Source organism: Chanodichthys erythropterus, chromosome 11 (genome assembly GCF_024489055.1).
Source record: "Chanodichthys erythropterus isolate Z2021 chromosome 11, ASM2448905v1, whole genome shotgun sequence".
NCBI lineage: Eukaryota > Metazoa > Chordata > Actinopteri > Cypriniformes > Xenocyprididae > Chanodichthys > Chanodichthys erythropterus.
Window position 1 is genome coordinate 55532792 of NC_090231.1, and position 27994 is coordinate 55560785.

At 35.1% G+C, this 27994-nt stretch overlaps 1 protein-coding gene across 1 annotated transcript; it reads right to left on the reverse strand.

Annotated features, from left to right (window-relative positions):
- Positions 1-26: 26 nt before the first annotated feature.
- Positions 27-27879, reverse strand: tpcn2 (two pore segment channel 2). The gene is made up of 25 exons (XM_067400104.1): positions 26918-27879; positions 23033-23091; positions 22866-22942; positions 20424-20601; positions 20114-20230; positions 18556-18662; positions 18305-18377; positions 14710-14809; positions 14322-14387; positions 14136-14200; positions 12289-12398; positions 12101-12182; positions 11909-11995; positions 10718-10837; positions 9748-9807; positions 9386-9514; positions 9219-9268; positions 9036-9135; positions 8531-8602; positions 8374-8447; positions 7596-7704; positions 7201-7283; positions 4263-4344; positions 3721-3812; positions 27-1181 (listed from the first exon to the last, which is right to left on the reverse strand). Exons 1-25 carry the CDS (start codon positions 27060-27062, stop codon positions 1103-1105), a joined length of 2316 nt encoding a protein of 771 aa, XP_067256205.1. The 5' UTR covers positions 27063-27879; the 3' UTR covers positions 27-1102.
- Positions 27880-27994: the final 115 nt, after the last annotated feature.

Consider the following 27994-nt stretch of genomic DNA (forward strand, 5'->3'; position numbering starts at 1 on the left):
GAAAGAGCACAATACAGTGGTGTTATTCAACCATTTATACCAATTTTCAGTCAAATCAATGCATTGATTACAGTAAAACACCATCTGTTGACAAGATTGAAAACATGGAAAATATCCCAATATTGATACAGTCCAGGTCACATTTTCCCACAATACAAAGAAAAATAAGACATTACATTTTGCACCAAGATGATAAAGATAATCAATCAAAAATGTACTATTTACTATAATACAAAACAACAAACGTCTCAATCCTGTCAGGACACACTTATTAAATGAATTTTTATTCTACTTACAAATGTATACTTGTACTTTGCAAATTTAATATATCATTGTGGATGGGGCATGTGCTTAATTGTCATTTTTTTATACAGTATATTTACTGTATCAATTTTCTTTTATTTTTTTTTATTTTTCAGGTGAAATACAATCTGGACATTTCTTGACAATTTTTGAGAAATTCACCCATAGATTACAGGTCTCTACAGATTTCTGTAAAATCTAACATAAATAAAAGCACTGAACAAAAATAATGGCAGTCAAAAATATGGAATTAATAAAAACAAAGCTAAAAAAAATTGAATACAATTATGAGTCTTGTCCCTTTGTTTCCATGATTTTTTTATATACAAAAATCTATATATTCTTATTATGTTGTTCAGTTGTAACAGGCTTAAATAAATAAAAAATATGGTTATCATCAAATGCGGGATGAGAATGTGTTTGGTTTCTCAAAAAAGGAAAGACTTTCAAACTCAAAGAATGAATTTCTTCCAGACATGAGGGTAAATCAAAACCGGTGGTACTGATACTACTACTGTAATTTACAGGTTGTAAGACAAGAACTCTGGGACTCCAGCAGCAGGAGTGACTTGAGCTAAAGCTTCTTTTTAAATTGAAGTTCCTCCGAACATTAATCGTGTGACGCTCTGTTAGAAAACACATACATCCTTTCCCAGGCCGACCTGAAGCAACACAGATCCTATAATGGGAAACAGGCCCTCCAAATTGGATGGATATGTAAACATGAGGACTACACAGACACAGTGATGGAGTCCTGGAGGATTCTGGGTCTGTTTTGGAGTTGGAGGTGGGTTTAGGGTCACCAGGAGAGGTGGAGATGAGGATGTTGTTGTAGTTGAGCTACTAACTCTTCTTCTGTCGGCTCTTGGACTTGCTCTCTGAAAACAGAGGATGGGCAAAAGAATAGAAAAAAAAAAATCACATATTTGAACAACATTCTTACTAACCTATCATTTTTCTTTTGATATCATTTTATTTTGCTATATTGTGTAGGCTATATTAGGGGTATTCAATTAAAGTTCCAAGAAGTCCGGTCTCCATATTTCCTTCCCAGACGAGGTCTGGAAAATGCATTTGTCCCTCCGTCAAAAATGAGATAATGATATTGAGTGAATGCTCTCCGCACATAGTATACGTTTATCAAATAACTTTACTTCAAATCTAAATCCCAGCATCAGCCCATTCAGAAATACCGGTTCGTTGGCAGAAACCACTAAACGCCACTTCCCTTTTGTTAGCAAAAGTCCACAGAAGAACCAATCGGAAGACGTGAATCAAATAATGTGATTTCAAGATGAATGACCGTGTGTATGAGTTGCTTTCAATTGCAGAGCTGCAAGTTTTTATCATGTTTTGTCCATCATTACAGTGGCAATGACAGGATTTCACAAGTAGCAAGTGTTCCTTTTGCTGCTGTAAAACAGAAATTGACGTTTTACTATGTCTTTTTGTCCAAAGAAGTGGACTTCGAGGTATTCAGAAAAATACACACATGGACTGAGCTGGTTTTGCAGAACAAGACAGTCAAATGTGTTAAATACCAATGAATTGAGTAAAGTAATATTTTTGAAAATAAGGCATTTCAATAACTGACTAATAACATTTTCATTGCCATTAAAGTGAAATTACAGAATATAAACATAGAAGCCTGATAAAAAAATGCTCATTTAAAATCTAGTCAGACTGACTTAGAAGTTTTTGCATCTGAACTCTCTCTCTCTCTCTCTCTCTGTATATATATATATATATATATATATATATATATATATATATAAAATCAGATTTTTTTACCTAATGTATGGCAGAAAGCCATGTGACTGATAAAAGATACTGTGGTTCAGCGGTTTCCTCATGAAGTCTGGACCATTTTTAAATTTTGCTTAAAATAAGTAGGCCTATGTACTTAAAACAAACAATGCATCAAATCAAATCAAAATGCTCTGATTTTAAGCAGAAAACAAAGTTAACTGGTAATTTCAAAGTTTTAGTTGTTGTTCCTTGCAATCTACAAATAATTTTCCCCATTATAACATTGTTTATTATGAAATGCTCTTAAAGGGATAGTTCACCCAAAAATGAAAATTTGATGTTTATCTGCTTACCCCCGGTGCATCCAAGATGTAGGTGACTTTGTTTCTTCAGTAGAACACAAATGATGATTTTTAACTCCAACCGCTGCCGTCTGTCAGTCTTATAATGCGAGTGAATGGGAACTCTATCAATAAGAGTCGAAAAAACTTGCATAGACAAATCCAAATTAAACCCTGCGGCTCGTGACGACACACTGATGTCGTAAGACACGAAACGACTGGTTTGTGTGAGAAACCGAACAGTATTTATATAATTTTTTACCTCTAAAACAATGTCCAACTGCGTTCAGCACACGGTTAGTGAGGTCTGATCGCGCTCTGACAGCGGCAGTGATGTCTCGCGCTTACACTTCAATAAGTGCAAGACATCACTGTCGTTGTCAGAGCGTGATCAGACCTCACTAAGCGAATGCTGAACGCAGTTGGACATAGTGGTGTATTAGAGGTAAAAAATAATATAAATACTGTTCAGTTTCTCACGCAAACCGATCGTTTCATGTCTTAGGACATCGATGTGTCCAAAGGACATTTGGATTTGTCTATGCAAGTTTTTTCGACTCTTATTGAAAGAGTTCCCATTCACTCCCATTATTTGACTGACAGATGGCAACGGTTGGAGTTAAAAATCATCATTTGTGTTCAACTGAAGAAACAAAGTCACCTACATCTTGGATGCGCTGGGGGTAAGCAGATAAACATCAAAATTTCATTTTTGGGTGAACTATCCCTTTAACATGCTGATTAACAGGCCTAACGGTAAATGTAAATATTACATCTGTATGACATTTTATCTGTATGACAAATAAAAAAATAAAAACTATTTACTGCAATCTCATTTTCTGTAGCGTTTTAGCGAAAGTATCAATCTGTGTCATCTTCATAATAATTACAAATGATCATAAACGATCCTGAGCACTTGTGGTGTGAACCGCTACATTGTTTTGAGGCGCTGCTCACTTTCAACTGTAGAAATGGTAAAATCGTACTTCATTTGTCATTTTGTCTCACGGGTTGGTCTCGCTGCTATTTGAGGATGCCTGGTGTATACTGTGGTATGTACTGTAAAATTGAGGGACACGTTTTCTCACATGTCTCAAGAATCTTTGAGAAGGAACTTGGTTGCACTTTATTTTCAGGTAGCATTGCATTTGTGTAATTACAGTGTAATTACACAAATAGGTGCTGAGTAAAATTAATTAATTACATGTACTTACTATAGGGTACGAGTTAGGGTTTGGTTCAAGGTTAGTTACTTGTAATTATGCATATATACTGTTATTGCTAGTAAATACGTCAAAATAAACTGTTACTGGGAACTCATCGTTACCTGAACATAAGCTGCACGGTGCTTTGATAGGCGATTCTCTCCACATCCTCAACAGACAGAGTGTTACTGCGGTCCCACTTATAGGTGAAGTTCTGAACACAGGAACAAAAAACACACAAGGTTAACTAGCAAGCTTAGAAACAGATTTATTAACCTGTCAAGAAAGGGTCAATACTTTATGGATTCAGTTCACGATCTCCTCATGACAAACATTAATGCTATGCAAAAAGGTGTGTTACCAACACTATGTTAAGGTTAAGCTTAAGGTTACAATTAGGGGTTAGGGGTTAGTATTTGTTTGAGTGTTGTGTAGGCAATCAGCACTGTGCCTGACATGACCAATGAAGACTTTACAATCAGCCCCGGGGTGGGGTGTGCACTTAAATAAAACAAATCAAGCTATTGATAATATCTTCAGTTGTTCATCAGATTTCAGTCATAAAATAATCCTTTGGAATAATGTGCACTGATGAATCATTCACAGTAAGACCAGGAAAATATATGGTCAATATTCAATTGTTTAAACCAAACAATCTACATACCTCCAAAATGAGTGCCACAAACAGGTTGACCCACATGACTGAAGATGTCAACCACCAGGCCACAAAGTACACCAAAGACCACCTGACATGGAAGATTATGGGTACAAATTTATAAAACCCTGCTCAGCCGAAGCAACCAAATGTGTTAAAAATAGTCAGAAGAGCGTGTGAACTAACAGGGGACCATGGTGCGATAGCTGTTCGGTTTCTTTTACATTTAGTAATATTTATACTAATTCTACTAATATTCTACAGGGAAGGATTTCCACAAGATTTTGAGGTGATTCTGTGGGAATTTTTGCCCATTCATTCAGTAGAGCATTTGTGAGGTGATGTTGAATCGCAATCTCTGTTCCAGTTCAGTCATCAAAGGTGTCTGATGGGGTTAAGGTCAGAGCTCTGTGAAGGCATTTCTAGTTCTTCTACACTAAACTCATCTAACCATGTCTTCATGGACCTTGCTTTGTGCACCTGGGCACAGGCATGCTGGGATAGAAAAGAGCCTTCCCCAAACTGTTCGCACAAAGTTGGAAGCATAGCATTATCCAAAATATCTTGGTATGCTGATATATATACACTGATCAGACATAACATTATGAGCACTGACAGGTGAAGTGAATCACACTGATTATCTCTTCATCACGGCACCTGTTAGAGGGTGGATATATTACATTTTGTCTTCAAAGTTGATGTGTTAGAAGCAGGAAAAATGGGCAAGCGTAAGGATTTGAGCGAGTTTGACAAGAGCCAAATTGTGATGCTAGACGACTGGATTAGAGCATTTCCAAAACTGCAGCTCTTGTGGGGTGTTCCCGGTCTGCAGTGGTCAGTATTTATCAAAAGTGCTCAAAGGAGGAACAGTGGAGAACTGGCGACAGGGTCATGGATGGCCAAGATCATTGATGCACGTGGGGAGTGAAGGTTGACCAGTGTGGTTAAATCCAACAGACGAGCTACTGTAGCTCAAATTGCTCAAGAAGTTAATGCTGGTTCTGATAGAGAGGTGTCAGAATACACAGTGCATCAGTTTGTTGTGTATGGAGCTGAATAGCTGCAGACCAGTCAGGGTGCCCATGCTGACTCCTGTCCACCGCTGAAAGAGCCAACAGTGGACACGTGAACATCAGAACTGGACCACGGAGCAATGGAAGAAGGTGGCCTGATCTGATGAATCACATTTTCTTTTACATCACGTGGATGGCCGTGTGCGTGTGCGTCACTTACCTGGGGAACACATGGATGGAATATGGGCACCAGGATACACTATGGGAAGAAGTCGGTGGAGGCAGTGTGATGCTTTGGGCAATGTTCTGCTGGGAACCGCCATTCATATATATATATATATATATATATATATATATATATATATATATATATATATATATATATATATATATATATATATATATCAGGGTTTCCGTTGTCCGGTAATTACCGGACATTGGCCGGGAAAAAATTAAATGTCCGACAAAATTAAATCTCTCCGGTCAAATTGTCAGATTAAAACTGCCTAATAATCCCGGCCCCGCCCCCTAACACAATCTGAATCGACCGTTTGAAAGTTTTTAAACAACATGCATGTTGCATTTCAAATAAATCGTTCTCACCTATTATATTATCATATAGCTCTCCAAGAATATGCAGAACCACCAGCGATCAGAAGGATTATTTGCCATTTTACAAGCCTTGAGTCTGCGGACACCGCTCCTCTTATCGATACCGTAAGCCTGCGACGTGATGCCCTCGCTGTCATGACAGCGCTCCGTGGCTATGGAGGATTGCATTTCTCCACAGCCTGCGAAGTCCTCATATGTGATTTCAACGAAATGTATCCAGAGTGGACCAAGCTCGCCAAGATAGCCTGTGTAATCCCTATCTCGATTATTCCTGCAGAGAGGGGGTTCTCGCTGCAGAATCGGAAGCAGCGAAGTCGCCTTGCGGAGAACAAGGTTACGCGGCTTATGCGCATTGTAAGTTGTGGAGAGACACTGGGAAGTTTTGATTTTAAGTCGGCAGCTGCACAATTCAGCACTGCAAAAAAGTGTAAAAAGTAGCCAAAAATGACGCGAGACAATGTTATAGGCCTATAGTCATTTGTTTGTTCAAGTTCATTTGACAAGGAGTCATTTCACACGGTGGCCAATTTAAATGTTACCAGCTAAATGAGACATACTGAGTTTATAATTAAGTTTGCTTGAGTAAAAACAATATTCGGATATTTTATGTGGGGAAGGGGGGTTGGTTTGTTAAACTATGAAATGTGAAACCATAGTAAAAAAAACAATTGGTTGATTATTGACGCCAATCGGACGTTGATGTTTTTTTGTGTTTTTTTTCGCCTATTTGAAAGTTAGGCTAATAAACATGTTGCATATACGGCGCTATTATGTCATTTTTTAAGTTACATAAACTGCTTTCAGCTTTCCTCAACTTGACTAATTAAGAGGCGATATTTGACCGGCATATCATCAAAATGTCCGGAAAACGAAACCTCTGCCGGTCACTTTGACCGGCACCATTTTTTTCTAGCGGAAACTCTGATATATATATATATATATATATATATATATATATATATATATATATATATATATATATATATATATATATTTTTTTTTTTTTTTATTATATTAATTAACGCTTGAGCTATGGAATCAGCAGAGCGTTAATGACTTTAATGCACTTTATTTGTGCACTGGTGAGATGTGTAAATGTTTAAAACTTTAGATTTAAGTTTTAAAAAAAGTTAAACATTTTGAAGAAAGACTTGGTGCCAATTCACTTTGTGTTTTCACATACAGTTCCATATTTCTAGCTATATTATGAAATGTCATTTTTGTTTCTTGAAAATTACCAGAAACACTGGTCCACTCTTGGTCAGTGTACAATGATGGTCCCCTGTTAGTAATATTGATGTGTTTGTGTGTGTGGATCTTACTCTGTAGTGTATCTGGTGTATGCGTCTGTGAAAACATGCCAGTTATTCACCACCATGATGTTATAGAGCAGGACCAGAGAGGCCTGGAAAAATGTAACAGGAAGAAAACTTTTTTTTCATTAAGAGTTCAATCATTTACATTCATTTTTGAAACTGTTTTCCTAAATTTTATGTAGGCTTAAAACTAAAATATATATGAACAGAACAGAAATATCCATAAATAAAGACCGAATTTACAAATCAAAAAAAAAAAAAAAAAAAATGCTATAAACCAAGGTTATTTTGGTCATTTTAGCATTCTGAGAACTTGTTAAAAACCTTTTTGTCATGAATCTATTTAAATGTGAATGGTCTGCGAAGGTGTCATGGGAGGCTGAGACTTCTGTGTAACTTACAGCGAAATCATCAAAATTGTTTGGCCAGTACTCCAGCTGTTCAAAAGTGCCACAATCCATGCTGAAGGGACCCATGGTGTTGTCCTCTGTGCTGGAGTTGGAGATCAGGCTGAAAGAGTTAGAGTTGTCAACAAGGATTTACACACTATTTCAACAATGCCCCATATAGCAACACAGGAGTAACTACACTACCAGTCAAAAGTTTGGCATGTTAAAATTTTAAAATGTTTGCATTTATCTGATGAAAAATACAGTAAAAACAGTAATACTGTGAAATATTATTACAATTTGAAAGACCTTTTTCTATTTGAATAGATTTTAAGATGTAATTTATTCTTGTTATCAAAGCTGAATTTTCAGCATCATTACTCCAGTCTTCATTGTCACATGATCCTTCAGAAATCATTCTAATATGCTGATTTGCTGCTCAAGAAACTTTTCTGATTATTACCAATTTTGTTTTTACTGCTTAATATTTTTGAGGAAACTGGAATAGACTACCATTCAAAAGTTTGGGGCAAGTAAGATTTCAGATAAATACTGATGATAATAATAATAACTAATATTAATAATTGAGCACCAATAATAATATTAGAATGATTTCTGAAGGATCACGTGACACTGAAGACTGCAGTAATGATGCTGCTTTTTGATCAAATAAACGCAGCCTTGATGTGCATAAGAGACTTATCTTAATTTAAAATCTTAATTTTTTCCAAACATTTGACCTGTAATATTGAGGTGTGTTTGTGTTAAATGTGCAGTTGATGTACAGTACCTCATGTTTGATGGAGGGGTTATAGCTCCCTGGAAAAGCCAGATACCAAGAACTGCAAACACATAGTACACCACCTGCATCAGAGACGACACATGTACAAGTGAACAGACCGACCTCATCGTTATGATAAATCTGCTAGTGGAGTCCGTTCACTCACCAACAGAATGCCAGCAAACGCCCGTAAGTTTTTCACCAGGTCCACGAGAGTGCTGGCCACCACAGCCATCAGCTAAAGCATACAGGACAAAACAAAATCAAGCAATTATTAGTACACTTAAATATATATATCTTTTTTTTTACTGACTATTTACTTGTTGTTGTTTTTTTTTTTTTTTATGTAAATGTAGTTCAACAATTCAAGATAAGCCTGCTTGTGCTGTGTGTAAGCTATTACAACAGAATTATCCAAATTATCAAACAAATTATGAGATATTATAATAACAAATTATCTGTTTGGTGGTATATATGGCAGTTTACACCATGGTATTGAATATCAATCTTTTTTAAGGTATCGTATCGAAGTTGGAAATTTCAGAATCATGATAACACTAATCTACTTTTTTTTTTTTTTTTTAATGAAATGCAATGGTGCAATTATGTTCGGCCACAGCTATAGTATCAGTATCACATGTGTATTTAGAAGCAAGAAGCCTGTCACCAACCTTGATTTCTGGAATTATCCTGAGGAAACGGAAAACAATCAACATGTTGACCAATCGCACCATCTCCCACAAAGCCATCACACGGTGTGGAACCGGATCCCTGTCAAGGTGAGAGGAAAACATCAGATCTAGGCATTCGAAGAGCAGAAAGTGAGCTTACGACTGCAGATTTCACACACTTACACATCCTCATAGGGATTCCTGTATGTGATTAATATGGCAATCTGAATTGCCTGTTGAGGATAAAAGAACAACACAATGTGTCTCCAGTTATTGCATGTACACTGCATAATTCAACGATTATTTTAAATAGAATTAAATTACAAAAAAAAAAAAAAAAAAGACATTACCAGCAGAAGAACAGTGAGAAATCCATCAAAAATGTTATTCCTGTAAGACAGGTAGCCTCTCCAACCAAAAGCCACTATTTTCAGTAACATCTCTATTAAATAGTACAGGATGAAAATACAGTTGATGATCTAGAGACAGAAAAGATATTTCCATTAATATTCACTGAACCACATTCAAAATTCACAAAACACAATACATCACATCAACTATTGCTGAAACACCATTTTGTTTTAAAGTTTTTTTTTTTTTTTTTAATCCAGCCAAAAGGATTTGATGTAAAGTTTCAAACCAACCAACAAACTTTATATGAAATGTCATTATTGCAAAAGCATTAATTGTTTTTAATGCACAAGACGGTCACCTCCATATAGAAGTAATTTCTCTCCGAGGTGGATTTCTCTGAATTCAGAAGCAAGGCGGTCTGCAGAAAAAAAAAAACAGATATCAGAGATGAACTTCAAGTTTTATATTCTGTGAGCATTTTGTTTTTCTATGCATTTTTTTTATATATAAATATAAAGTATTTTTTTTAAATATATAAATATATTATATATATATATATATATATATATATATATATATATATATATATATATATATATATATATATATATATATATATATAGCTGTAGTTTGCTTTTATTGCCAAATAATTTTGTCAGATATAAATACCTTCACCAAGTTTAGTGTTTTATTTTTTCCTTCACGTTTAATATATTTTAAAAACAGAATATTTTGATCATGTAGGGTCATAAAAACAAATATCCCCTCCTGACATCACTACTGTACTCCAAGCAATCATTTCTTTCAGTCACTATTATGAGGTTATCTATGCATATACTGTCCACAAGATGGCACAATTTCACAATAGAACAAAAAATATCATGCGCTCAAATACTTTAATACATTCTAATCTATTTTTGTGAACTAAAATATTTTTACCCCTGAGATTTCAAATAATTTTCAATAAATGAAATGAAAAATAAAATTAATTGTAGAAAGAATTTAAGGTGCATATGATCACTTTTATATTTCTAGATTTTTCTTAAAAGTATAATCTATGGTCAATGTTTTTCCTGTTTGTATTAAATAATACAAATACATTTAATGACTTGTTTGCGTAAAGTGTTACATTTTGGTTGTTTCACTTAATATTAAAACATATACAATTTGTAATTTTTCATTCAATTTAATTTGCTATTTCTATTGTAAGAGCCCCTTGCAGCTCCATCATGAACCACTGGGCGGCGAAAAACAATTTGGAAATGTTCTTTATGTATGTTGGGCAATGTGATCATTAAAGCAAGTAAGAAGGAAATAAGGTTTCTTACACAGATACAGATGACATTAGCCAGAGCGACAATGTTTCCCAGCACTGTAATATAAAAGTGGCTGTAGATATACTGGATATGCTGTAGGACAGAAGAACTGTACACTGGCTTTGGTGGATGCTGCAGGGAAAAGACAAAAATACAACACTTCATATGTCTGTTGACACCAAAAAATTAAAACGAGAGTGAGTTCAACTCGGTAACAAACAGGATGCAGAACCGAAATTCATATTTGAATCTAAGGAAGTTAAATTTTAATTTTAAGAAACTCTGCTGTAAGCAGGGTTGCCAGGTTTTTAATTGCTACTCAAAACTATGCCAATCACATTTCAGGGGGGTAAATATCATGATATTTGGTGTCGCTTTATCCTGCGGACATGAAAATCCACCCGCGGCAACAGTGTCAAAGTACCCCAATTCTGCGGGAAAACCCCCAACTTGGCAACACTGGCTGTAAGTGCAGTTTAATATTACTCTCCATTATTAAAAAGACTTTGAATGTGAAACATGACCATACACAAAACATGTGAGGCATTTCCTGAAAAAATAAATGAAAAATAAATAAATAAAATAAAATAAATATTTAAAGGTTATAGGACAAAAAAAAAAAAAAAGGAATGCTATTTATATTTTTTTAATTATATTTAATTATATTATTAGACTAAATTAAATTATTTAATTTAAAATAATAATAATAAAAACATTTTAATAATTTAATTTAATTTAATAATAAATGTTATATTATATTTATTTATTATTTTATGCTTTTTTATTTTACATTATTATATTTATTAAATGAATTAAACTCATTGTATGGGCCTAATAACACATTATTTTCCCTTAATTACACCAACGTTTTTAAATAGACCCAACAAAACAAAATGAAACAGACTTATCAGAAGCAAACTTTAAACAGTCATCTATTCTTGCTCATTTTCTTTTTGTTTTGGACTAATAAAGTTCCTCATTTTGTGACTGCATCAAGTTTCTGTGAACTTCCTCTTCATGTCATTCTGATTCAAATTCCAATGAACCAATCCTTAACTTGTAAATTCTGCTCAACCCTGCTATGCATCATATTCTAATGATTCTAAAACTAATTTAACCTTTTGCATACTGTTCAAAAAGATCGACTTCCTGTAAGAGTCTGAACACACACTGTAATGGAAACTGAGATGGTCACAAGCAAACCTCTTTCATATAATCTTTGTCCAGCTCATTAAAGATCCTCTGGAAGGCCTCGCCATTGATGAAGCCGTCTGGGAACTGCTGAGCAGCCTGAGAGAAACAAAAGACGGGTCAAGCAAACATCCATGCCACATTTTTTAATAAACTATGACTATCACAATTACTTTAATAAACTATTCTGCAATTCGTATTCACCTTAATGATAGCTTGTCTGCAGTAAGACTTCATGTGGACTCTATTCATGACCTGCAGAAACATGTTCACCGCCACTCGCTCCCTGAGCAGCAACAGGAAAAGTCATGTGACCAGGCATGAAACACCACATTAGAGACAATAATAAGAGAGAATGTTTGCAGAAGGTGTTTGAGAGGACTTGATCTTACACATGGCCTTCAGACTGAGTGCTGGTGTGACCTCGGCCCGGACAACAAAGCACCTCGAACGCAGCCCGGATCCCCAGACGCCTCCTGATTATAGACGTCTGAACTGACATCTAAACACAATAATTAAAGCAACAGTTTACCCAAAATTAACATTCTGTCACCATTTACTGACCCTCATTTTGTGTGTATGACTTTCGTAGAAAAGGAGAAATTGTAGTAAATGTTTACGCCACTCTTTTCCATATAATAAAAACCTATGGCTTCAGAAGACTTGGAAAAAAGAACATGAGTCATACGGAACACTTTTTGGAGTTTGACAATCCCTGTTTTCATCTAAATTTGCAAATTTAACTTGTGCAAAAATTTGGAACATCTGCGAATAAAGCACCGTTTCCATCCCACGTGGTCAGGAGAACAAAATAGTCACTTCCTGGGGGGCTCTTGAAGCCACTGTGGCTCTTTTTTTCATATAATATAAACGACTTGTGCCTCCTAGACTGCAGACGAAATGCAATAAACGCAGTCATCGGGAACGCAATCATGTGACACACTTCTGTGAGGTCATTATACCCCATCATTTTGATGACAGGGAAATGTGTTTCCTTTGCATTCTATGTGGGTGTCTTCTTATTGGTCTTCCTCAATTGAGTTTGTTATACACATTTTTAGAATTAATGTGCATCTTGGTGTTTCCATCCAGCTTTTTGTGTTGTGTGGTGGTGTTTTAAAATGAGGAGGCAATTTTTTTTATATATATATTGTCTATGAAATGTAAATGTATGTCCCTTATTCTTAATTTTCCTGAAGCCTCAAGCCTCCTGCTGTAACTTCACCTGCAGGTGTCGCTGTCGGACACTTACTTTATAAAAAAGACTGACTTTATAACTTGCCATTGTCAGTATATATATATATATCGCACAATTCTGAGAAAAGTCAGAATTGCGAGTTTATATCTCGCAATTGTGAGGAAAAAAGTCAACAGTGCAAGGAAAAAAGTCTGAATTTCGAGATTATATCTTGCAATTTTGTAACTTCACCTGCGGTTGTCACTGTTTGACACTTCCTTTATAAAAATGACTGACTTTATAACTTGCCATTACAAGTTTATATCTCGCAATTTTGAGAAAAAAGTCAAAACTGCAAGGAAAAAAGAATTTTGAGTTTATATCTTGCAATTGTCGGTTTATAATGTAACTTCACCTGCAGGTGTCGCTGTTGGACACTAACTTTATAAAAACGACTGACTTTATAACTTGCCATTGTCAGTATATATCGCACAATTCTGAGAAAAGTCCGAATTGCCAGTTTATATCTCGAAATTGCGAGGAAAAAAGTCAACAGTGCAAGAAAAAAAGTCTGAATTTCGAGATTATATCTTGCAATTTTGAGTTTATAATGTGCAATTGTTAGTTTATAACTCACAATTCTGACATTATTTCTCTATTAAGTCAATGGGGACAGAAGAGGCAAGCCTCCTGCTGTAACTTCACCTGCAGGTGTTGCTGTTGGACACTTACTTTATAAAAATGAGTGACTTATATGTCACATTTTGCAATATTTGCATTGTTTTATTTTTTTTTTTGTAATATCAATTATTTTCTCAGCCAGTTTTTTTGAGGAGGCACTGCTTCCCTTGCCTCCTCGGAGGAAACGTACCAGGTGGATGGAAACATATCTACTTTTGTTGTATGGAAAAAAATGAGCTTGGAAATTACATTCAAAATATATTCTGTGCTCCATGGAAGAAAAACAGTCATTTGAGTTGGAAAATAATAACAGAATTTAACTACTCCGATAACAAACAAGCAGCAAATTCCTAAAGAACAATGTAAGTGTACGTCACTCACCAGTAAATATCCCCTGAACTGGTTATAAATAATAGCCGTCATTAGATTCATCAACAAATATGTTCCTGACAGAAACAATAAAAAAATGTTAATGCTTAATGCAGGTGGAGAGTTATTATAAATTTAAGTGTTATTTACTGCACTCTATATTTACAGTGCAACTCATCTGAGTGCCATAAAACTTACCAAACACACTAAAGAGTATAAAAAAGATAGAATAGCCACGGTTCAGAGAGTACGCTGGAATCATGACTGTTGGGAGAGAAAGAGATGTTGGCTTGAACACAGATTACACGAGAGGTTGTAGGACATTGGTGCAGTTTCACATTTAAAACACACAGATACCTGTGAAAGTTTAACAGAACGTCGTGACAAGTCACAAGACATCATGTCATGTGGTTAAAGCCAATGACTCACAGCCTCTACAGCAATGAGCCAGAAGTGACTGAGAATTTGACACATCAGTGCCAAAATGTCATCTGTGTCACTGAACATCTAAAACTTTACTGAGTCATTCAGAGAGTGGCACCTCCTGAGAGACTTCAACAACATTTACAGTCAAATAAAGACGTACCGTCAGGGTTATTGGCGGTGGTGAGCAGCACTAGCAGAGAGGACAGGGCTTTTGGCAGGTTTTTGAAGTATGTTTCCCATTCTCCATTCTTCTTAGCATCCTACAGAAACACGTCAGCTCAAAGTCAAACTATAGCCATTGTGATGTTTATTATTTGTAAGCTAATTTAAATAAAAGTGTCTGCTAAATTATTCAAAATATTAAAGGTTGTTGGATGTTATTTGCCCCTCTAATAGCCAGATTAAATAATTCCAGATTGCACATTTTTCCATATTTTCTGAAGGATATAAAAGTGGTTCTTGCTCATGCAAAAATAAATAAATAAATAAATTCACTGCCAGCAGGGTTTGACATTAACATTTTTACTCACAAGCCACTGTGGCTAGTGTTTTCTATGGAAGCTTGTTTCCGTCACTAAATACAAAATATAAGGTAATTGCAACTTTTTATCTCACAGTTCTGACTTTTTCCTCACAGTTGTGAGAAAAAAGTCAGAATTGCAAGTTAAAATAACAATTGCATGTTATGAACTCTTAATTGTGAGATATAAACTCACAGCTGGACTTTATAATTTGCCATTCTGAGGAAAAAAATGTGAGTTTGTGAATTTATATCACTCAATTCTGACTTTATAATTCACAATTGCAAGTTTATATCACACAATTCTGACTTTATAACACACAATTGTGTGTTTATATCAAGCAATTGTGAGCTAAAAAGTCGCAATTATACCGTTTTAATTTTTTATTCAGTAGCGGAAACAAGCTTCCATAGTTTTCCAAAGTTACTAGCCACCCATTTTCACTGGCCACAACTCTGACATTGACACCATGGGGAAAAACTGCCATATATATATATATTTTTAATATTATCTCATAATTTGGCAGCACAGACCTGGCGCACGGATCCATTATACTGTTACACATGCGTGTTTACGATTGCTAAAACATAAATGACTGTTTACGTACGTGACTACTCGACCGGCATTTTATTATTGTTTTGTGTGTATTTGACTGTTTCAGCACAATATATAAGCAGCGAAAAAGAACTCAATGTAGTACTGAGAAGTCACTTTGGGTGTGAGCACAAAACCTGCGGGAATGAGCAAAATTATGTGCAATCCCACGCCAAAATTCAAGCTCTGTAACACCAACAATATTCATCTGGAGCAAATGAAACGAGTCAGTGAGGGGAGACGCGTTTGTGTGTCGACTCGCTGTCGGAGAGATGAGAGAAAGAGAAAGAGCAGCTGGTATTGTATATCTATTCTGCTGAAAATTAGTAGCCTATTGGAAGTGTTTCGATATGTATTGAAAAATACACAGTTTATTATTTCAGATGCCTTTTTAAAAGACTTCAAATTAAAAAAAAAATGTATAGCCTATAGATTATATAAAACTCAACCCACCAAAGGGACTAGTAGAAGTGACTGCGTAACACGCCACTGCTGAAATCCACCCGCATTTGGCAGGTTGGCGGGTGTTAATGTCAAGCCCTGCTGCCAGGAAGCTCGAGTGTTGTAGATGAGTGCTGTGTGGTTGCTGAGGTAGTCTGAGGTATTCAGCATGTAGCTATGTGGTTTCAATGGTGCTTTACTAGGGAGATCTGCATGATTGCCTTGTGGCCACTTACTGGCCCATGTCAAAAGAGCTCACACCCAAGCTTCAACATTCTGGTATCTAGATATGACCTTCAATGTAACTCTATTGAATTTTTTTGCCCATTCTATTCTCTGCCCAGTGAAAACCTAGAGTCTAATCCACATGTGTCAGACTCCGCTCCTGGAGGGTCACTGTCCTGCAGTGTGTAGCTCCAACCAGAGAAGATATTGATATCCTGAAGATATTGATTAGCTGATTTAAGGTGTGTTTAATTAGTGACCCTCCAGGAACTGAGTTTGACACCCCTGGTCTAATCGCTAAGAAAATTAATAGCACACCTCTCTTCAACCAGCTGACCTGAGGTATCATTTACAGTACAGTCCAAAAGTTTGGAACCACTAAGATTTTTAATGTTTTTAAAAGAAGTTTCGTCTGCTCACCAAGGCTATATTTATTTAATTAAAAATACAGTAAAAAACTGTAATATTGTGAAATATTATTATATTATTACAATTTAAAATAACTGTGTACTATTTAAATATATTTGACAAAGTAATTTATTCCTGTGATGCAAAGCTGAATTTTCAGCATCATTACTCCAGTCTTCAGTGTCACATGATCCTTCAGAAATCATTCTAATATGCTGATCTGCTGCTCAAGAAACATTTATGATTATATTATATATTTCAGGATTCCTTGATGAATAGAAAGTTCAAAAGAACAGCATTTATCTGAAATACAACGCTTCTGTAGCATTATACACTACCGTTCAAAAGTTTGGGGTCAGTAAGACTTTTTATTTTTATTTTTTTGAAAAGAAATTAAAGAAATGAATACTTTTATTCAGCAAGGATGCATTAAATCAATCAAAAGTGGCAGTAAAGACATTTATAATGTTACAAAAGATTAGATTTCAGATAAACACTGTTCTTTTGAACTTTCTATTCATCAAATAATCCTAAAAAAAAAAGAAATTACACAAATATTTTGTACAGTTGTACACATTAAATGTTTCTTGAGCAGCAGATCAGCATATTAGAATGATTTCTGAAGGATCATGTGACACTGAAGACTGGAGTAACGATGCTGAAAATTCAGCTTTGCATCACAGGAATAAATTACTTTGTGAAATATATTTAAATAGTACACAGTTATTTTAAATTGTAATAATATTTCACAATATTACTGTTTTTTACTGTATTTTTAATTAAATAAATATAGCCTTGGTGAGCAGACGAAACTTCTTTTAAAAACATTAAAAATCTTAGTGGTTCCAAACTTTTGGACTGTACTGTATATCCAAAGCATAAATTCTAGGCTGATTGGTATTAAGAAGCGTTTTCATCAATCTGATAACAATACAGGTGCAAATGGAATTTAAATTCACCACTTTTGACCGCTTCAAAAGGTAGTCGAAAACACATTTGACTGGATTGCTTTCGTAATGTAGAGGCTCATGTGGTCGAATGTATTTGAACAGCCACAAAAGACCACCTACTCTCCGCCTACTGACTTCACATGTTAACATTATGGGAAGCGCACTGGACAGATGGGATTTAAACTTTGTCGGCTGAAGACCCAAGTTTGGTTTGAAGACAAAAAAATGTACCAAGCACAATGTTCTCTCACCATTCCTGATTTCTAACACAGACTCACAGCGTTCGGCGAGGTCTAGCGTTCATATGTAAATTACCTGAGCTTATTCATCCATTAGATCAAAAGATCTGAAAAAGCCCATACATTTACCAGCTCATAGACCGTGAAGAAATCAGGACAGAAGTGGTCAAAAGAGACAGATTAAAACACCAGGTGTAAAAGGGAATGTGTCTCTCTCGTCCACTTGTGATCCGATCGACCAAAACATATCTTAATACAAGGTGTAAACAAGTCCCTAGGGATGAGTTATTTGGCAAAGATCATATTTGGAGTTAGGGGTTTGTAAAAAAAAAAAAAAAAAGTTTAGTTTAAAAAATAAGTGAGTGAGGACTTTTTACATCTGATTTGGAAAAGATCAGCATTCCAATCATGGTGAATATGCAGAGGTGTAACGCCAGGAGCAGGATAACACTGAAAGAGAAGGAGAGAAAAATAGAGAGAACACTTTTGGTCATTGTTTATTGTCATAATTTTAAAACTGCAATATTATGATGAGACAGCACCCAAATTGAGAAGTGAAAATAAGTGTGAAATTATATAAAGGCTGTTAAGGGAAAAACCCACAAAGAAAAAAAAAACCCATCATTACCTTGCTATCTCTGGAAGAGTCCTTTTGATACATTTTAGAGTTTTCTTCATGAGGGAGGAATTTTGCAAGAGGAAAAATGGGCGAATCAGTCTCCTGACTCTTAAATTCTGTGGGACAGAATGACAGGGTAATATTACAATCGGTCGGCTGCTGATTGAGTCAATCCTGCTTCCCTAGATATTAACCCCCGGTTTCACAGACGAGGCTTAAGCCTAGTCCCAGATTAAAATGCATGTTTGAGCTGTCTTAACTGGAGCAAATTGCCATTGTTTTGTCTCAGGATGCACAGCAGTAATGTTTTTTTACAAAAGCCACTTAAATGTCCTAATTGAACTAATCCTGGACTAATCCTGGCTTACTCTAAGCCCTGTCTGTCAAACCAGGCCACTGAATATTTACTTATTGAAGACTTTAAAGCAGGGGGGGTGTACAAACTCAGTCCTGGAAGGCCATTGCCCAGCAGAGTTTAGCTCCAGCTTTCCTCAACACACCTGTCTGAAAGTTTTTAGTATGCCTAATTGGACCTTGATTAACTGGTTCAGGTGTGTTTAACTGGGGTTGAAGTGATCCTCCAGGAGCAGGACTGGACACCCCTGCTTTAAAGGAATAGATCACCCAAAAATGGAAATTTTATTTAATTTCCCTCATGTCAAGTTTGATGTGCATTTGCAAATGAGATTTGAGAACTTTGAATGACTTCAATTTTTTCCTGTTCTTTAAATGAGAAAATTCTGTTTTCATAAATGAGTTAACTATGCCTTTAAGTCTAAAGAGGACTGTAAAGTGCTACTTAAATAAAATGAAGAAATCAATTATCAATGTATTATTTCAAATCAAATCAAATGGACAAATAAGCATATTATAAACTGTTTATTTAATTTATGCTTAAAAATTTATTAAAATGAAAGGAAAAAGTTTACTTAATTGGACGTAACACAGTAATCAGTTGTGCTATTGTCTGTTACGACACTGATGATGATGATGTGAATCGACACATTCGACTGGATATATATAAATATATATTTTACTCATTTTCTTTATTTATTTGATAATAGAGTTGGGCAGATCACATTTGATTAAATGATTCAATTTAAAAAGGTCTATTTATTTGTCAATTTGAAGAGTGATTTATGAATTAATTGCTTTATTGTCACATTTAACCATTTTTAAATAGGAACAATTTTAAATATGGCTATTGTTATTCAATTTAAAAAAACATCCAATTAAAATTTAAATTCACAATTTTACTTTTGAACACAGAAATTAATTAATTCCTCCATTTTATAATTAAGTGACACTAATAGTCCTCCATGTGTTAAGAATCACTATAATATACTAACATACTAGGAAGGATCTTACAGTGCAGGAGTTTTCAAACTGTTCCTGGAGCCTCTTGTACAACGCTGTACATTTTTGATGTCTCCTTTATTTAACAGCTGAATTAGCTCATGTACTCCATGGCCTGAGCTAGTTGTGTCCAATATGGGAGACGTCCAAAATGCGCTGTTCTGGGGAGGCTCCAGGACCGGTTTGAAACCTGCTGTTATAGTGTACTCACCTCATTACACATCATGCTAACACTCAACATCCAATCAATAACTGATGCTGCAATCACTATTATATAACCAATCAGCCATTTGTTCATACGGAACTCCTCCCATCCCATCAGATAGCTCTGCAAAACAAACAATACATCCAATACTTTCCTTAATACAATATTAAGCAACATATACCACAACAATACAAAATTAATAGTAATTCTTGTTTGTTTCACACAATAAAGTCAGTCATATGGATTTGAAAGACAAATAAAGACAAAATATTCACAAATTTCCCCAATGGTCAATTTAATATTTCCGGATTTCTACCTTCACAGTGATGTCAAGGATGAAGATACAAAGGCAGACCATCTCGATCCCCTCCGTCAGTCCACAGGGAGGCTCCCAGGGCTTGGGTTTGAAACGAATGTCTGAAGTGTAGGTTAGAGAGGAGGGTCTCTCAATGAAAGCCAGTGCCAGTACAACAGCAATGGTGAACCCCAGACCCCTTCGAGAGGGAGAGAGAGAGTGTGGGAAAGCAGATAGAGACAAATTTGTTCAAATAACCCCATACAGTAAGCAGCTAGTGCAGGGAATCTCAACTCTGGCCCTCGAGATCCACTTACCTGCTGAGTTTAGCTCCAACCATGATCAAACTAACCTGCCTATAACGTTCTAGGACTGTGTCCAAAATCGCCCCCTGTACCCTTATGCAGTGCATATTTGAGGGGACAGCCATTTTTAGTGGTGTCCGAAACCATAGTGGAAGATATCGATTGCACTCATTCAATTATACAATGTTTGATTAGGTTTGGAGCAAAACTCTGCAGGAAAGTGGATCTTGAGGGAAAAGTTTCAGGTTAGTACAATTTTTTTTTTTTTTTTTTTTAAGAAATTAATTATTTTATTCAGCAAGGATGCATTAAATAGATCAAAAGTGAATTAAAGACTTCTACAATTATACAAAAACATTTTATTATCACGGTACAAAAAAAATTATCTTGGTTTTCACAAAAATATGAAGCAGCACAACTGTTTTCAACATTGACAATAATCAGAAATGTTTCTTGAGCAGCAAATCATCATATTAGAATGATTTCTGAAGGATCATGTGACACTGAAGACTGAAGTAATGATGCTAAAAATTCAGCTTTGATCACAGAAATGAATAAAACTTTAAAATATATTACAATAGAAAAGAGTTATTTTGAATTGTAATAATATTTTCAAGCATAAGAGACTTTCAAAATTATTTATTTACTTTTGAACAGTAGTGCATATTGAAGGACCGTCTCTTTTTTAAGAGTGTGGGGGAACCGCGTTAAAAGTAACTTGAGTCAAGTAATCAGATTACTTTTTTAAAGTAAGGAGTAAAGTAACACATTACCCTTAAATTTACAACAAAATATCTGAGTAACCTTTTCAAATCAGTAACGCAAGTTTCTTTGTTTTCACATTTCACACTGTACAGGTGTGAATTAAAGGTACAATTTGTGATATTTTTTTCCGCTAGAGGTTGCTAGAAGCCTATTCAAAACAAAGGCGTAGTTTGATGACGCCAAGTTTTAGAGCGGAAACTTGGGACATGTGGTCTCCATCTCAATGGATGGTGCAAAAGAATAGGGATTGGAGTCTGGAAGAACTCATGTTCGTGGATGCGATTATTAACGTTACTGTAGTATGAAGCAGAGCAGGACCGAGTGTTGCGGGAGCTGAACGAGGAGCTGAAGCGATTGATCAACACACGCCTCACGAGCAGCGGGACTTTTATTATGACACAGCCGCTGGCGCCGCTTCCGCTTTTCCGGTCATGAGTTTACGGGAGCTTTCCTTGTCGACAGAACCAGCGGCAGATGGTAAACAGTAATTATGTTTCATAAATAAGTAACACAATCCACCATAAAACGTGCAAAAAGTAAATAAGGAACTGCTTGAAGCAAGCTAGTGGTTTGCTGGACGCTAGATACTACTTCCGCATTTGTCCACGGCACTGTTGTCATGTGGTTTCTACGTCAGTAAAGGCGGTAACAAAGGTAACTGACGTCATTGACAGGCGACTGCACTGCCCCGTGTCACTGTTTAGAATGGGAATTTTCTTATGATTTACAAGTCGTTGAAAACATTAGAGATATTATGTTAATAATCAACTGGACAAAATATATAACAAAAGCCTAGTGGTTTTTGGACATTTTACTGCAAATATTTTACATATTGTACCTTTAACATTTCCTTCAGCCTGAGGATTATTCGTTTCACTTTTGGTGTGAAAGGGACTTTACATTTGCCAAAAAATATAACTTTTTATTTCTTATTAAAAAACAAATAAGCAAGCCCAAGTTAGAAAAAGTAAAGTAAAGTAAACGCAAAAGTAACATAATACATTACGTTCAATAAAAAGTAAGTAATGCAATTTGTTGCTTTTCAGGGAGTAGCACAATATTGTAACTCAATACTTTTAAAAGTAACTTTCCCCAACACTGATAGTTTTAAGTCACAGAAGGTGAACTAAGATCTGCTGGTACATCTGTTGTTAGCTAGTGACTCATGAAATTAGGGAGAGGGACATTCTCTTCTAAATAGCATTAAATTTGACAAAATTCCCATGGATGCGAGATGAGTCATAAATTATTTTTATTTGATTTTCCAGAGGAAAATAAGACTGTATACGATCTGATACGGGATAATTTTGTCAACTTTTAGGTCAGACCAGCTGCCCACGTGAATGGGACATAGTTGGCAAAATATTCTCCTTTAAAAAAAATGTTTGCTTACCACTGACATATCCTGGAGTAATACCATCTGTATAACCGTAAGGACCCAGAATCAACCCTGTGATTGATGGATCGATACTGTGGGAAAGAGCACACAGGGAAATTAGACAATAAATCAATATATAAATACATAAATGTGGAAAAAATAAAGCAAAAATATTTTTTAACCTGAATTGCATCTTCAATAAATACAACTGCCTGCTGGATATAGAGTTCTGAATCTGCATCTGTGTCATAGGAAAAACATATGGATAAACAAAAAAGTTTGTTCATGTGCTTGACTTTAAAAAAAAATATTTTTAATTTTTTTTTAATTATTTTATTTTGCAAAAATATATATATATTTTTTTTGCATTGGAGATTCAAAGTACAATTATTAAAAGCTCTATAATCTAAACAAAACTCCAGTGAAAGATATTTTTGCTTCAAAAGCATCATTCCCATATTACACTCAATTAACCAATCTCAGAGAAAAATCTGTGGCCAGCTGCAAAAAACACAGCCACAATGTTACAACTGTCGTAAAGGTGCAGTGAGTGATTTCCGAGAAACCCTGTTGATATTTGAAATCGTCCCCAAAAAAATGCACCCCTCCCTTCATTGCTCTGCCCCCAAATGCAAAAGAACACAATCCAAGAGTGGATGTCTCTTTATCATACAACAATATTTATCATACTTGATCATTCGCTACAAAAAAAAAAACGCAGTGAAGATGACAAACGAACATAACAAAACAAAACAAAACAAAAAGTGAACATTTAGTACAGAAGAGTATATACAAGAAAGATGTGTGGTTAGTCACCAGCATCACACCTGCTCCAGAGCTAAAAAAAAAACAAAAAACTCATGTTACTATAGCTAATATTACAGCAACATCTTGATTCAGTAAAAAACCAGCAAAACAAATGTCACTCATGTATGGAGCAAAAACAACACAACCTCGGCATCCATTTTCAGGCGAGCGCTGGAAACCTTTTCTAATACTAACGCGGGTCCTAAAGCTCTTGTCTGATCATAATAACCCTTCTTTTACCAGTGATATTCCTCTGAAGTTTTCTCTTTTGTAGTGTTGTCATGATACTGGAATTTCTAACTTCGATTCAATACCTTGGAAAGTATGATATTCTATACCATTTTAGATACCACGAGGAAAAAACACTGCATAAACTATCATATAGATATTTTTAATATTACTTCTTCTTTTTTTGTCCATCCAGTGAAAGTCTCTAAGCAATCAAAAAATTCTTCTGAAGAGGTCTCTTTATATGATAAAGCTTTTTTTCATATATAAACATTGATCAATTACTATTACAATTATCTCACAAATATTTGCTAACTCACTGTATTTGTTTTTACAAATGGGTCATTTTGTTGCAATACCTTTACAAAGCAATTTCAAATGGTAAACTAAATTTAAAAAAGACAAATAAACAAATTACGAACAACAGCACAAATAAATTCAATAAAAAAGATACAAATTAAATAGACTGCTTTGTTTTTTCAGGTAGGTCTAACATTCAGGTAAGAAACTGAATAAAAATATCAAAGTATACACACTGGATGATCTTCATTGTAAAAATTAAATACAGATTATTCAATTAAAGTAACACAAGTCAATCAGTCAAGAGCAGTAAGTGATTTTCTCTTTGTCTTTCGTTGTTTTATTAACATTAACAACATAGAGAGCGGCACGTTTATTATTAGGCTGCTGTCCCTTTAAGATCTGACACTCGCACTAATCCAAAATACTGTCACACATTCTCCCTGAACTGTTTACCACTGTGTTTAAGTTAGTGCTCACCAAGATGGGCATTGTGGTATTATTTTTGAATGTGTTTAACCATTAGTAAGCCATGAAATAGAGCTCATTTTGGCACTTTTGTGTCAGAGGCGGCTTTATTATGCGTGTGCGCTTCAGATGTGAGTGCGAAATCTGTGGGAATGAGTAGAATTATGCGCAATCCCGCGCCAAAATTCAGACCCGGTCACACCAACACTATTTAACCGGAGAAAATGAGACGACTTACAGAGATGCTTGTCAACTCACTCTCAGAGATGAGAGCAAGAAAGAGCAGCAATAAGCAAAAATAAGTATTGGAATCATTTCAGATATTGATCGATACATATCAAAATATTTTTGACAACACTATCCTTTTATAATGTCTCTCAGCCAACTCTCTATTTACAGTCTTCCTTCAAATCTCACTCTCTCTCCTCCCCCATCATAAGTGGACACGCCCCCTACTGCTGATTGGCTACATGTGTGTTGTGGAGCTCGGTCTGATCCACTTTTAACAGTGAAATCGCTTACTGCACCTTTAAGAACTAGTCTGACCAACTAGCAGTTTGCCAAGGAGTCTTATTATATCTGTCTTAATTTTGGATTCAAATTAGACCAATCCACTTTTATGTAACTGTAATATACATTATATAGAGAGAGAGCTGGGTATTAATGGATTACATGTAATCTGGATTACGTAATCAGATTCCAAAAATTCTCTTGTAATTAGAGTAAACTACTTTTTAAAATACTCGTAATCAGACTACACTTACTTTTTATGGATTACATGATTACATCTTATTTACACAATGGCAGTAAGATGTTCAAAATTTATTGATTCTCCTAATTTTTCAAATTTTTATAATAAACCTGCTGTTTATGATTCTTCGAGTTTTTCCAGTGGTGAGGGGGAAATATATATCAAAATATATATATATATATATATATATATATACATAAAATATTTCATATATATTTCTTATATTATTATTTAATATATATATATAAAAATATATATATATATATATATATATATATATATATTTATATTTATATATATATATATAAGAAATATAGATGAAATATTTGATGTAGCAGTCATATTGCTGTGAATTTCATGTTTTCCAATATTTGTTTTTGTAATGTTGCTGTTTTCTAAATGTACTTAACTTTAAGTAAATATTAAAATATTAATTTTAAAATCATAAGATTTATTTTGTTTTATTCAGTGTTACTATCTGCAACACTAACAGGTACATTAGTGTTAGTATTTTGAAGTATTAACTGTCCATGCATTGCAATTTAAAAAGTATCCGTCGAGGCTCTTGTTGGTAAAAAGAATATAATTTTTTGGAATACATTTTTTCTTTGTATCTGTCAAAATAGTACAAGATTATCCTACAATAAGCACAAAAGTAATCTAAATGTAATCCAAAAGTAGTCAGATTATGTTGCCAAAAATGAATGTGTGTGTGTATAATATATATATATATATATATATATATATATATATATATATATATATATATATATATATATATATATATATATATATATGACAAGTCTTAAAGAAAAGATTGACTAACTTTATAAGCGTTTTATGCAACTGGACACAGGTGTGACATTTACTGGATCATTTTATGACCTGTATGTAGGCTATTCTAAATTTAAATTTAAATTTATATATATATATATATATATATATATATATATATAATTTGAATGTTAGACAATAATGTGTGTGGCTCAGATTTCAGGTCCTGAAAGCACCAGTGTCACAGGATATCCAGGAGTCTCCTGCCAAACCTGAGCTTCTCAACAGGATATGAACCAGCAAATCCAAACCATCCTTGAGTGATAATGCTATTGTGGACTCTGAAAGTTTCATTTGACTTTGTACTGGATGTATATAAAATCACAGACTAAAACATAACCAGTCAGCATTCAGGAAATTAAACAATAAGTTTGAATGTATATTGCAACATATATAATGTTAAATATGCAATGTATATTGGGTACTACTAAGGCTGAAACTGTAGCCCTATGTGTTTAATCTCTGTAATCTGATTCATGCAAGAAAGCAATAATAACAACATATTTTGAAGTCAAAGTGACCTAAAGGGCAACTCAATCAATAAGGAGACAATGGTGTGTTTGTCTGAAAGCACAAACAGAAAGTAAGTGAATATGACACCAGCCTGGACAGAAGATAAGCCTGAACAAAGTTTGAAGTCAGTCCAGGACACTTGTCTGAGGTCTGAGTGAACACATACCCTGCTCCTCTGAATCGTCAGTCACTGAATAGGACAGCCGTCCTGATCTTGATGATTCTTCATGTTGATGTTGATCACTATCATGAGATCCATAATCTCCTGAGTCCCGGTTGATGCTGCCAGTAAGCAGCGGCTCGTCTTCCATCTAGACAATCGCTTCAAGTCTCCAAATATTCCGAATGAATCCCACACAGGGTGTTAAAGGTTTTCGGTAGTGACAAAGGACAAACCTAAACGAGTCTTCTGTCCATGTTAAATAGGTTGACAGTCTCGACCATAAACATAGTGGAGACGCACTTGGTGTCATACCCACGGACAGTAGCTATAAATCGGTGTAAAAACATGTCAGGATGGACAACCAGTTTTTAAGAGACGTCAACTCCTCCCATATCCTCTACTCTCTCTCATAAAACGCTCGCTCATGTCTTGAGGTTCAGAGCACTAGTACCATTAGGTAAGTTTCACTTTAACGAATCGGTTCGAACGATGCTTCACAATGAACCGCTTTAAAAACGCTATGCGAATCAGTTCGAAAGAATCACTAAAAAGAACGTGTACGACAGAAGAGCAGTTCTCTGCTGGGTTTGTGTTGTCGATCTGTCTGCCTTTGTTTGTTAAAAGTAGGCTCGTCTTTAGCTTTGGTAGACGGTGGGGAAATACGAGCGTAGCAGCTTGTCCAAAGTTTTCCTAGAGTTCATTTGCGTCACAACATGAGCTGCAAAAGGATTGAGCAAGCGTGGGAATTTACCGGCAACCTGCAACACTTAATGCAGGTTCTAAGAACATGCATATATACAAACATACATACAAGCTTAGATACATACATAACCCTGAAATAAACTTTTTCTTCTAATTATAGCAATATAAAAGGTGTGTGTCGGTGAATGACCTGCACCACCGCGTGTGTGTGTGTGAATAATTGCTGTACCCGTGTGTGTCGGACCTATGGACCGTTTCACACATACAAAAAGGAAGTCAATTCTTCTCAAACCACACACTCATCCACATCCGCCTCGTGCTTTCTGCGTTAACAGCTTATCTTTCAAATACCTACATTTGCATGCTATGTGTTTTAGT